Below are 12,901 nucleotides of genomic sequence, written 5' to 3'. Positions count from 1 at the left end.
ACAAGATTTAAATCCTTATTCTCTTAAGAGTAAGCTAAAATTTTAATTATTTTATCAAATATTTTGTTGTTATCATTTTTTTAGATTTATAATATATAATATATTTATAATTATTTAAATTATAATTATTATAATTTATTAATACAAAAAATATTTATATTACAATTCATATAAATTTTAAAATATTTACTGGAATTGTTGATATTATTTCCAACTTATTAATATTGGAAATAATTTGGTATAAAATTTATACCTATATTATTATAATTAATCTAATTAGATAAGTTATTATTTTGTTAATAATAAAACTATTATTATCAACTATAATAGATTTAATTAGTGAATATTAATAAACTTGTTTAATTATTAATAGTTTTATGATTAAGTAATGGAACTGATTATTATAATAATATATAACTAAATATAATACTATTTACTAGTGTTAATAAAATTATTAAATATTATAAATCCTATATAATAATTATACTTTAAAATTAATATAATCTAGTTAATTATATAATCAAAATAATTTAAAATAATTATATATTAATATATTCAAAAATATTAAAATTTAAATATTAGTATTTAATATTCTTTTAACTAAAGATTATATTCCAAAAGAACAATGGGATTGAACCGGTCAAAGCCCACTCCGTCTTTGGTTTTGAAGAATCCCATTTAGGATCGGCCCAGGAGCACTTTCTGATCTTGGCATAATTTTATTCAAGCCTCTCCCTACTTTTTGTGACTCATTCTTTCATAATTATCCAGCTTGTGCTTGTTCAAATAGAGTTACTTAATTGGCTTCCTTCAAGCAACGGGATCTCTTCTTTGCCTTGCTTAAACTTGAGAATTTCTAATACACAAGCAACCAACAATAAATGAAGAATAAAAGATATCATTCTATAACATCTGTTTATGCAAGGAAAGAACAGCTTTTTGGCATTAATATTCAATATTGAAAAGCTTGCTTAATTGGTCATTACAGACTGTGACTTAATGGAGTACGTACTGAATTCTAATGGGGAGAAGAAAAGAATTTAGGAGCAAAAGTCTTTCCAAGTTTTGCTACAAATCAAATGAGAATAGCCTAAAGTTCCTGCATATACCTGAACTTATCCTACATCTGATCGGTTTGAAGCTCGATTAATCCGATACTTTGATCATCAACTCTACACCCCATCAACACAAAAGCCAAAATGAAACTTACTGATCAGATCCTAGAAAACGCAATCCAATTCCTTAACTCATTAATTTCATGTTACTTATTGGGCTGTGCAATGCTTTTTTAATTTTGTTCAACTTGCACTTTCTTTTCATATTTGGATTCGCATGCAAATTTAGGTGTCTTAAACTTAAATATAATGATTGGGTTTTTTCCTTTAAGATTAAAGTTTTGAAATAATCGGTAAAAAAGAGAGAGGGATATTGGACTATAATTGCATTTTGTTATATTGTATTAAACTTGTTTAAGGGTCGAGTTATTCGTTAACTTGAAATTTTATTCTAAGTATTGAAAGGATTTGAGTAAAAAATTAAAACCCATTAAGCAAGTTTGGGTATAACTTTTAGATTCGTTTAAATTTTAGATTGAAACTTTAGACAAAATATTTAAAGCCTAAATTTAACTCGTTCTGATCTGAATTCACATATATATATATATTTTAATTGTATATATATGAATTATATATAAATTAATTCACATATATATAAATTAAAAATAAAACTTATATATATTTTATTAAATTAATTGTTATTTTTAATAATTTTTTTAAAAATTTATATATATAATTTTTTATTTTTATAGACATGTGAATTAAATATACTCTCATTAATTTAATTTAATTATATTTTTTAAATTTTTATTACATAAATTAAGTTTAATAGATAAATTTATAATTTATTTTTTTTAATTTAAATTAAATTTTAAAAAATTTTAAAACTTAAAATTTTGAATGAATTGAACAATCATATAAATTATAATATTAAATATGAACTTGGTTCAGATTGGGCCTATTAATACTTTTGTATTAGACGGTAATCATTTAAAAAAAGAACAATAATACTATTGTAATAATATATGTCTTGAAATAAATAGAATGCGAATTACACAGATACCAATAAACCAAAGTATGGAGGACAAAACCCCATAAAAATCCTCCAATTTTATGGAACATTAAAGAGAATAAATAAATAAAATATAAAAGTATGAATTAAGTAATATAGCTCCAGCGGTTAGAAATTAGAGTACTACAGCCTAAGCCTAAACTTGCAGCTACTACTCTGAATACTGATGGCGTTGTTAGCAGATAAAGCGTCCACCACTAGCCTGCACCTAACCGAGAACTTCATTTTCATGAGCTTTAACTTCCCGAGCTTAATCCTCACAGGCTGTTTGACCCTCAGTCTCAAAGGAATGTTTCCTGTTTCCTGCTGCTGTTGTTGCAGCGTCGTGAGCAAGCCAGTACCATTCTGGATTTGTCCTGACAAAGGCAAAACCAGCATGGTTGTGTTCCGATGACCTTGGTAGAATTTTGGTATCGACCCTTCACATAGTTTTGTTTCAGTGTACCAGACGGTTAAACGGCTACCACCTTCGTAATATATGCCGATTCTTTTGTTGGGATTTCTTGCAGTAATAGTAACATCAAAGGTAGCCGATAAGCTAGAATCGACAGAACTAAGATTGAATTGGGTTATCTCCAAACTGTCGATAGAATATTTTGGTAGCTTTGGTCGGAAAACAAGGAATAAGATGCCAACAATTATCCCCAGAATAACGATTAGCAGCAAGAGTAGAGACACTGTCCAACACAAGCACCTGCAGCAACAACTTCTTTTCTTAGGAGTTTTCGAGTGCACAACAGGAAAATTGCGATGGGGAGGTGGATATTCCTCGACAGGGTTACCCCTGTCGGATTTTGAAGAGCTCTGAACCATCAAGGGAGCAGTTGGGGACGTTTGTGGCGATGCTTCAACATCTGGGACGGGATGGATTTTCTGTTGGTCCGTCATTGATGATGAATTCAATTCAAGAGATAAAGAGAACAAACTATGTAAAACCTTTGAGAAAATTTAACAGAATTTGCCGAAGGGACTGTGTACCCTTTTTTTGTTTTCTAGATATTGAGGTTGAAATAAATTGATATAAAGCAAGGGGAGAGAGACATTGATTAAATTCATAAGATAGAAGCTTCTTTTTTTTGACTTTTTTTTTTCTAACGATCGAGTTTTGTGTTTCTTTCAAATATTCACCTAACCGGCCGCATTTATATTACAAGGAAATTTCAATATTACGCCACGAGGGACGGAAAAGAAAAAAGCATACTTCTATTTTATTAAACTACGACGGTTTCAGATTGTTCTTGCTTTCTTGCATACGTAAGCTTTGCGTTGAAAATGGAAGAAAATCGAAGAAAATTACAAAAAATATTGCTCAATCCCTGGAATAAATCAAAGCCGACTTAACATTTGAATTTTTTGTTTAGAGAAACGTGTGCCCAAAGAAAAACTTAAAGGTGAAATTCCGTCATCCAGTACGTAATGACGGACAAATGTCGGAATTTAATTATGATCTCATCATTAACTTTTTCTTCCGATTTTCTCTTCACATTCCATATTATTGTTTTGATAACAAGCTAATGCTTGTGAGAGAATCTTGCAATTTTTTTTATTATAGTCATATAATTATTTAATTATAATAAAAAATTACATTATAATCCATCAATATAAATCTTATATAATATTTTGATAAATTTTATGTAACTTTAAATTTTAAATAATTAATAATGATATAATTATTATACTCACTACTGACCGTCTTATCTTTAAAACAAAAGACTAATTTAATTAAAAAAGATATTTTGTTTGATTTTTAAATGTTGAATACTATTCACAAATGATATAATAAATAATAATTTATACTCAATATGTCTCAATTATATTATCATATTTTAAATTTTTTTGCCCAAAATTTTAAATTTTGACTACCTATTATTTTATATTTATTATTGAAAAACATATAAAAAAAATTTTAAAAATTTCAAATGAAATAGTTTTTAAATATATGTTTTATAAAATTTAATTTATTAAAATATTTAAAATAATAGCATTTAAAGTTTAAAAAAATTAACAAAATTTATTGCCACAATTTAATTGAGCAGAGGGAATATATATATTTTTTTATAATTAATCAAACAATCAAATTATTAACACACTAGTACTTTTCAAAAGGATAACATGGCATTTCACAAATCAAGCTAAAAATTATCAATAAAAAATAGAAGGAATAACAAGATTAATATTTAATTTTCAGGAACCAACATACAAAATCCCATTAGCTTGAAGTGATCTACTGTTTTTTTTTTTTTCTTTCGACAATTTCTAATAATAAAACGACTTAAACTCAAATCAATCTTTTCTAGCCATTTTGTAATCAAAATCCTTAGAAATGCTAACTCCCTTTTCCAAAACATGGTATGGTTATACAATACAACAAAAGGGAGTATTTTTAAGTTTAAAGGGTAAAATATACTTTTTTTTCTATTAGAGACTGTCAGTGGATAGTTAAAGGCATTTTTTTTAACTTTTGAGTTGAGCTAACATGTCAAACTGACTTGATTTCTTGGGATCGCGTCAGCTCGACCACTTTTTCAATCTACCGAGTTAGCCCAAATGCTAACTTGTGATCTTTAGAATTGATGATCAACATCTAGGTTAGCTTGGTTTACTAGGTCATCATAGGCATTAGGGCTAAGCTCGAGTAGCCTATGTTGTCCATATCCTCCCTCTTTACAAGTAAAAATAGGACCATCTAGGTATCGTTTTACCATTTTGCTTCTTTCCACTTTCCTTACACTTTCCTTCCAATTATCCTCCTCTATTGATTTTTGACTTAAGCATTAAGGCATAAATGTTAGGACCACTCCCAGTCTTTGTCTTTAACAGCTCTCTTTCTATTTCTTATTAATTTAAGGTTTTACCCCTCGAAGATAGTTCGGCACAAACATTTGCAGCACTAAAGAAGGGAATTTATTTCTTTAGTTGTGCTAAAACACTATGCCATCGAAAAAGAGAGTTGCTGAAGAAAGAGAACCAGCTGCTGAAATTGAGATAAAAACCCAAACTAGCCAATCTACGAGCCTATTTGCACTAGCAAGACCCATAATAGAGTAGTTTTTAGTCTTAAACTAACAACTATAGTCTTTTAAAGAGATGATCCAAAACCTCACTCCACCATAAACTTTTAAAGCACTGGATCTAATCACCCCAATAAATTCACACCAAGAAAAGCTATTGAGCTATAATGACACTAAAACTTCTTCAACTTCAAAATAAAAAGAGCACATCACTTTAGCCAGCTATTACCACACTTATACCATGACATAGACCACCACCCAAAAGTTTAAACAAATCATTGTTAAGCCTCAATCTAACAAAAACTTGAAAGCTCAGATGTAGGCTATGGAGAAAGAATTGAATGGAAAGCCACTACATTCAAGGATGACCTAAAATTTTTAGAGCTCTCATTCTCCACTAAGGAAATAAATCGGACCATGCCCCTAAAATGGTTCAAAATACAAACTTTGAAGACATATGACGGTATTACTAACCTTTTTGATCATTTAGAGCTTTATTAGACTAATATGATGATGCAAGGAGTCGATGAAGCTTTAATGTGCAAATGATTAGCCATTACGCTTAAAGGGATAGCTTAGTCCTAATATGCAATTTAGAATCGAGGTCCATAACCACGTTTAAACAACTCAACCACTATTTTTTATCTTGATTTGTTAGTAGTCGTCAAACAAAAAAAATTACACTTAATCTTATATCTATCTACTAAGGTAGAAATGAGTCGTTAAAAGATTATGTCATGAATTTTAATGTAGAAGCCCTTAAAATGAAAGACTTGGAACAAACAACTGCTATTGCTACTTTAACCTGGGGGCTTAGTGATAAAGAGTACCATTTCAAACTTACCATTTCCCTAGGGCCACAAAACAATTGGTCTATGTGCTATTCATTGCAAGAGAAATACATCGATACTGAAACTATAATAAAAAATAACTAAGGTGAGAAAGGCTCATTCCCCTTCTTAAGTCCAAGAAAAAATAAAAAAAAGCTATATTCCCCCAAGATAGAGAAAATCAGGGTACTTAAGGGCCAGAAGCCCAAGCCGATGAAAAAACTATACTACATTGAATACTTTTTTAGAGAGGATTCTAATGCACATTGAAAGAGACCCTAAGCTCAAATGGCCAAAGCCACTAAAACATTACACCAGAAAAGATCTTATAATGATGTGTGCTTTCTATAGAGAACAACATTAATGATTGTATCAACCTGAAGAATAAAATAAAAAATCTATTTAGAAAAGGTCAATTGGATAGGTTCATTGATCGAACAAGACAAGGTCAAGGTAAAGCAAACTTCAAAAGGAAGAATCAGAAAGAAGGGACAAGAAGCAATCAAAAGAATAGACAAGAGGGAAATAAATGAGGTGAAAACTTAAGAAATAAGTAGGAAAAGAAGGACTAGCTATAAATAATAGGCCCATTATAGGTATTATAAATGTGACAATTAGGGGGAGCTTTGCCTCAGCTAAAAAGAAGTTTAATCAGGGAATGATGATGGCAATAGAGTCTTCGACCAAAAAAAAAAAGCTATAAAGATGAGCTGATCTCTTTCACCTCAAAAGACATAAAAATAAATCTGATTCTCACATGATGAAGCCATTATGATCATGTTGTGTATAATCATGTGGTGAAAAAGATCATATTTAGTAGTAGGAGTTTGACGGGTGTCTAATATTATGCCATAATGCTAAGAATGGGCATAAAAGAAGAGATGTTGAAATTGTATACCACCATGCTGATTGGCTTCGAAGATAAGTAGGTACTAGTTAAATAAACTAATAAGTTATCAATTCTGTTAGGTACTGAGTCAAAGAGCATCACTTTGACTATTGTGTTTATGGTGGTGGAAATATCTTCAACTTATAACATGACTTTAGGCTAACCTAGTCAATTTGTTATGAAAATGATTAGCTTAACTTTTCATTTGAAAATCAAGTTTTCGACATCGAATGGGGTTAGAGAGGTTAGATAAGACCAATTCACAATGCGACAATGTTATGTGATAGTGATGAAAAGTAAGACTGAGATGCAAATTGATTGTTTGGCCAAAGCCAACTAATCGTAGGGTGTTGAAGTAATAGGGGTGAAAGTTAGAAAGATTGAATAACTAAAGTAAGAAAGTCAGGGTAAGAACCAACATGAAACCAAAGAAAGAAAAGAAACATGCTTTTAAGCCACTCTAAGCTCTAAGCTCTTAAACTCAACATTTGTACATACTACAAATGTTTGGAATTTTTGAATAAATTTATTGAAGTCAAGCTCGTAAGTCTACACATACACATGTCAACAAATCCAAGCTCTTAAGCTGGTTAAAAAAATACATCAACTATATTTTGATAAGTTCTACACTTCAAAAATGTGCTATTTTAATAACAAATCAACTAACTATCACATCAAGATTCATCCTTCTTCCAGGAAACAATCTTGACCTAACTAAGCAAAAAAAATCATCGATTAAAGACTTAAGGTCGATGACAACAACCAAAATTGACAAATGATCTTATCTCTATTTCATTATAGGAGAATAATTATGAAAAATGCATGCAAATTAGGGCAAAGCTTGACCACAAAAAGTAATTAATTCAACTTCTGAGAAATAATGCTGACCTATTTGCCTAAACTTTATTTAACATGCTTGGGACAGACCTCGCAATGATGGTCCATCACACACACTAATCCGAGCATGAAATCATTTAGCAAAAAATGAGAACTTTTGCACAAAGGGGCATAAGGCAATAAAAGGAAAAGGTCGGTAAGCTATTAAAAGCAAGTTTTATCAAGGAAGCATATTACCTCAATTCGATTGCCAATGTCGTAATGGTAAATAAGTATAATAAAAAATAGGGAATGCATGTAGACTTTATCGATATCAACAAAGCTTGCCCAAAATAGAGTTTTTCTTTACTCAGCAAAAATCAACTAGTGGATGACAGTGCCGAGCATGCCTTGTTCAACTTCATGGATGCTTACTCTGACTACAACCAGATCAAAATATTAAAGGATAATGAAGAGAAAATAGCTTTCATAAATGAAAAATGCTTTTATTATTATCAGGTAATGCCATTTGGTCTTAACAACATTGAGGTGACCTATCAAAGACTAATAAAGTCATTAAGGTTCAAATTGATCGAAATGTTGAAGTGTATGTAGATGACATGATTGTGAAGAGTAAGAGCTTCATCGAACAATTGAAAAATCTAGAGGAGACCTTCAATAATCTAAAAAAATATAATATAAGGCTCAATCTACGCAAATGTACATTTGGGATCAGGTCAAAAAAATTCCCTAGTTACGTGATCAACAAAAAGGGCATAGAGGTAAATCCAAAAAAGGTTTAGGCTATCCTTAAAATGAAAAAACTGACCCCAATAAAAGAGGTGTAAAGGTTAATTAAGAGAATTGTGCCTTTTGCAAATTCATGTTTAGATAGGCAAATCGATGCCTGCCTATTCTCTCTAAATCGAGGACTGACGAGGTGCTATATTTGTATATTGCTTCGATCGAGTAGGCTATCAACTTGGTATTGATCAGAAAAGAGAAAAAGATAGAGACTGATATATTTTTTAAACAAAGTACTAATAAGGTCTAAGATGAACTACTCTAGAATAGATAAGTTAGCTTACACTGTTATCATATTAGCCATAAAGATTAGGCCATATTTTCAAGCCCACACAATAAATATTTTGACTAATCAACCACTTAGGCAAATTCTACAAAAGCCTAAATTGTCAAGAAGACTAATTAAGTGGATAGTAAAGTTCAGTGAATATGACGTACATATTCTACTAAGGTCAACTAATTATTGTTAAATGCACCTTGGCATAGACCAATGAACAGCTTAGAGATGCTGATGAAATAAAAGAAGAAGAAATGTGGAAACTTTTCAAGAATAGGTCAACTACTAATTAGAGAAATGAGATTGACCTAATTTTGATTAGTCTAGAGAATATGCAATTCTAGTATGCCCTAAAGTTCAGGATTCAAAGCTTTAAATAATGAAGCTGAATATGAAGCACTAATTATTGGTTTAAAATTAGCTGCCAAGTTGAATGTGAGGAACATCATTATGTATAATGACTCTCAACTAGTTGTCGGTTAAATAAATGAAGAATTTAGAGCCCAAAAAGAAGGAATAAAAAAGTACCAAGACAAAGCATTGGCACACTTGGTCACATTTTTTAAGGCCAAGGTCAGAAAAATACTGAGATTAGAAAATACCCTAATTGACTCATTATCTAAGTTGGCATTAGGAATAGCAACTGACAACTCAGCTTATATTTTGGTGAAAGAGCTAATAGAGAAAAGCATTTATGCAAAACTAGTATGCCAAATTAAAGAAAAAGAGTCATGGATGATCACAATCAAAGCTTACTTGATGTCTAGTGAAATATGCGGGGATAAAGTTCGAGCTAAGGCCTCAGTGAGAAAAACTCTTCAATATAGAACAATCAATGGAAAACTATACAAAAGATTTTTTATGTTTGCCCTATCTAAAATGCATAGATGACGAGGAGGTAAACTACGTACTCAAGGAAATCCATGAAATAATATGTGGTAATAGCCTCGGATCTTGACCATTAGCCTATAAAGTACTTAGACAAGGTTACTACTAGTCGACTATCAGGAAAAATTCAACCAATTTGGTGAAAAAATGTGATAAGTGCTGGACACTATAGGCGAATAGGTTTTTAGCGGTGTTTTATTTTCATGTTTAGCTGCATTTATAAATGTCACTATACGATTTGCAACATTTGTAATAAACATCGCTAAAAGTGCTGATTATACTTTCTTTAGGGAAAATAGCAACTTTTTAAGAAAAATTGTCAGTAACTTAGTGGCGTTTGTAAACACAAACACCACTAACTTAGCAGTGTTTGTAGACATAAACAATTTGCTAATTTAACAATGTTTGTATCTAAAAATGTCATTAATTTAGCAACGTTTTTCTAAAAATGTTGCTAAATTTAGCAACATTTTTGCCAGAAATACTATGCAATTTAGAGGCATTTTTGCATACAAACACCGTTAAATAAGGGAATTTACTTTTTTTTTTCAAGATTTACTACTATAATTAAATAAAAAATAGATAAATATTTTTAAAATCATAAAAATGAATTTAAATTCATAAACTGAATATTATAAAATATTTAAATATCTAAATACATAATTTGTTCCAGTATACAAGTAACACAAAGTTTAATATATTAACATTCAAATTGTTTCAATACATTAACTAGAAATTTAAAATGTATAAAATTGATGACTACTTAGATTTAAAGTACTGCCATTTGATAAAGCATTTTTTCCACCATAATCACTAACTTGCTAAAGAACTTATTAAAAAAAGTACAACAAGTTTTTACACTTAATAATAAGCTATTTCTAATATTAAAAAAATATAAATAGTTACTGAATATAATACTTGAGTTGGTGGACCACCTAGATTGTTCCCTGAAAATTGTTATTGCACAAAATTCATAAGAGTGTTGAATTGATCATGCAACTACTTATGCTCCTCAACCCTTTCTTCTTCCATTTGCTGCACATGTTGTTGCATAGTTTGTAACCCCTCTCTTAATATTGAGATTTCTCATGAAGATTTACTTGTTAAGAATGTAAATTTTCGAGAGCTATTTCCATAGTAGCTAGATAATGTTGGACCCAATCTAAGGCCTCAGACCCATTCATTTCTTTCTTTTTCGATAACTTCTATGAAAATTCGATCTTCTAATTCTTGCATGTTGATAGAATAATTAGATGCTGCTTCAATCTCAATGGTCATTTTCTTTTTTGCTTTTTTCTATAAATTAATAAAATAATGCTATAAAGCTTAATAATTAATTCATAATATATTTGAAATAGTAAATATTTGCACCCTATATAAAATGAATGCAAAAGATTACCATAATTTTTTTTGTTTTGACATTCAGGTATGATCAATTTTTTTTTTGTGTGGGTTAATCGAAAATGTTCCACACATCCAATTTTTCACCCAATTCAATCTCCTACATAAAAAAAGCACTATTTTTGTTAAACATACATCAACCATAACTTATTTATGTGTATCAAGTGTGGCAATAATGATTGGACACATTTAATAAAATGTAATAGGAGCTATCTAAATTGTTAAAATAGAACAATAATTGTAAATTTGCATTTTTAGCTTTTAACATTAAAAAAAGTCTTAAACAGATATAAATTGTAACTTATTCATACATATCAAATCATGAGAACCAAATTCAATCATTCGAACAAATTTAATATCATGTATTGAAGCTATCTAAACTATTAAAATATAAATATAACTACAAAATTATATTTTTGCCCTTTAATGGCGTAACAAAGTTCTAAAAAGACATAAACAGTAACATTTTCACACATATCAGCTATGAAAACTAAGTTCAATCATTCAGACAAATTTAATATCATGTATTGAAGTTATCTAAACTATTAAAATAAAATAATAAACACAAATTTGCATTTTAGCATTTTAATAGCATAAAAAAGAGCTAAACATATATAAATGACAACTTTTTCACTCATATCATTCGTGGAAACCAAGTTCAATCATTTGAAAAAGTTTAATATAATGTATTTAAGCTATCTAAACTATTAAAGCATAAAAATAATTGCAAAATGACATTTTTACCTTTTAACAGCATAATAAAGTCCTAAAAAAACATAAATGGTAATTTTTTTACACATATCAATTATGGAAACCAAGTTCAATTATCTGGACAAGTTTAATATTATGTATTAAAACTATCTAAACTGTCAAAATAAAATAATAAATGCAAAATTGCATTTTGGGCTTTTAACAACATAAAAAATTTGAAATAGACATAAATGACAACTTTTTCACACATATCAACTGTGTAAACTAAGTTCAATCATTCAAACAAGTTTAATATCATTTATTGAAAAATTGTTAAAATGGAATAATAAAAACAAATTTGCATTTTGGCCTTTTAACGGCATAAAAAATTGCTAAACAAACATAAATAATAACTTTTTCACACATAAATCGTGGAAACCAAGTCCAATCATTCGGATAAGTTTAATATCATGTATTTAAGCTATCTAAGCTATTAAAACATAAATATAACTACATATTTACATTATAAATTAGTACCTTTTATTTCCTTGGGAACCAAAATCTAACCAACTGTTTATTTTGCCACCTAATCACACCACAAGGTAGATTATGAATTATGGCCTTTATAGTACTATTGCCACCTAATCCTTCCATTTATTTTTCAATGACTTAAGCACAAATGAAGTAGGTAGTTCAAGTAAAAATCTTGACTGTAACAATACAAAAAGAAAAATTATAATTTATAGACCAACTTTAAAAGAATTAATATTTCTAATATATAATTAATTATACTAATACCTCAACAAAGTTTAAAGCTTTAGCCTTAAATTTTGCTGAAACTTTATGCCATCTTTCATAATGAATAGGCAATTTCATGCCATTATGAGCAATCATTGCTAAAAACCCAACTAGTAACTGACACTTTTCATTAATTGGTTGCCATCAGAGTTTGCAGATACTACAATACGCTCATTCTGAGGTACTGTCCATGATTCTTTTAAAGTGTTCCTACCTTTAAAGTTTTCCTACCTCTGGTGCTCCGTTGACCATTGTTATCAACTGCAAAAAATAAAATGTCAATTAATAAATTACCAATACTTTAATGATTATAATCAAAATCTAAATATAGGGTTTACGATACCTACATTCAACTTAGAAGTAGAATTAA

General features: G+C 29.3%; 1 protein-coding gene across 1 annotated transcript; it reads right to left on the bottom strand.

Moving 5' to 3' along the window:
• Positions 1–2,068: 2,068 nt before the first annotated feature.
• On the bottom strand, positions 2,069–3,242 carry LOC111283626 (NDR1/HIN1-like protein 6). The gene has a single exon (XM_022872194.2). It carries the CDS (start codon positions 3,013–3,015, stop codon positions 2,251–2,253), a length of 765 nt encoding a protein of 254 aa, XP_022727929.1. The 5' UTR covers positions 3,016–3,242; the 3' UTR covers positions 2,069–2,250.
• Between the last annotated feature and the right edge of the window lie 9,659 nt (positions 3,243–12,901).

The sequence above is a fragment of the Durio zibethinus genome, chromosome 3 (genome assembly GCF_047325235.1).
Source record: "Durio zibethinus cultivar Kanyao isolate XHJ-2024 chromosome 3, ASM4732523v1, whole genome shotgun sequence".
Classification (NCBI taxonomy): domain Eukaryota; kingdom Viridiplantae; phylum Streptophyta; class Magnoliopsida; order Malvales; family Malvaceae; genus Durio; species Durio zibethinus.
The sequence above is the reverse complement of the archived record's forward strand: the minus strand, read 5'-3'. Positions and strand labels throughout refer to the sequence as shown.

Bases quoted from the DNA above. Each gene is read 5' to 3' on its own strand.
- LOC111283626 (XM_022872194.2), bottom strand. From the start codon at position 3,015: ATGACGGACCAACAGAAAATCCATCCCGTCCCAGATGTTGAAGCATCG.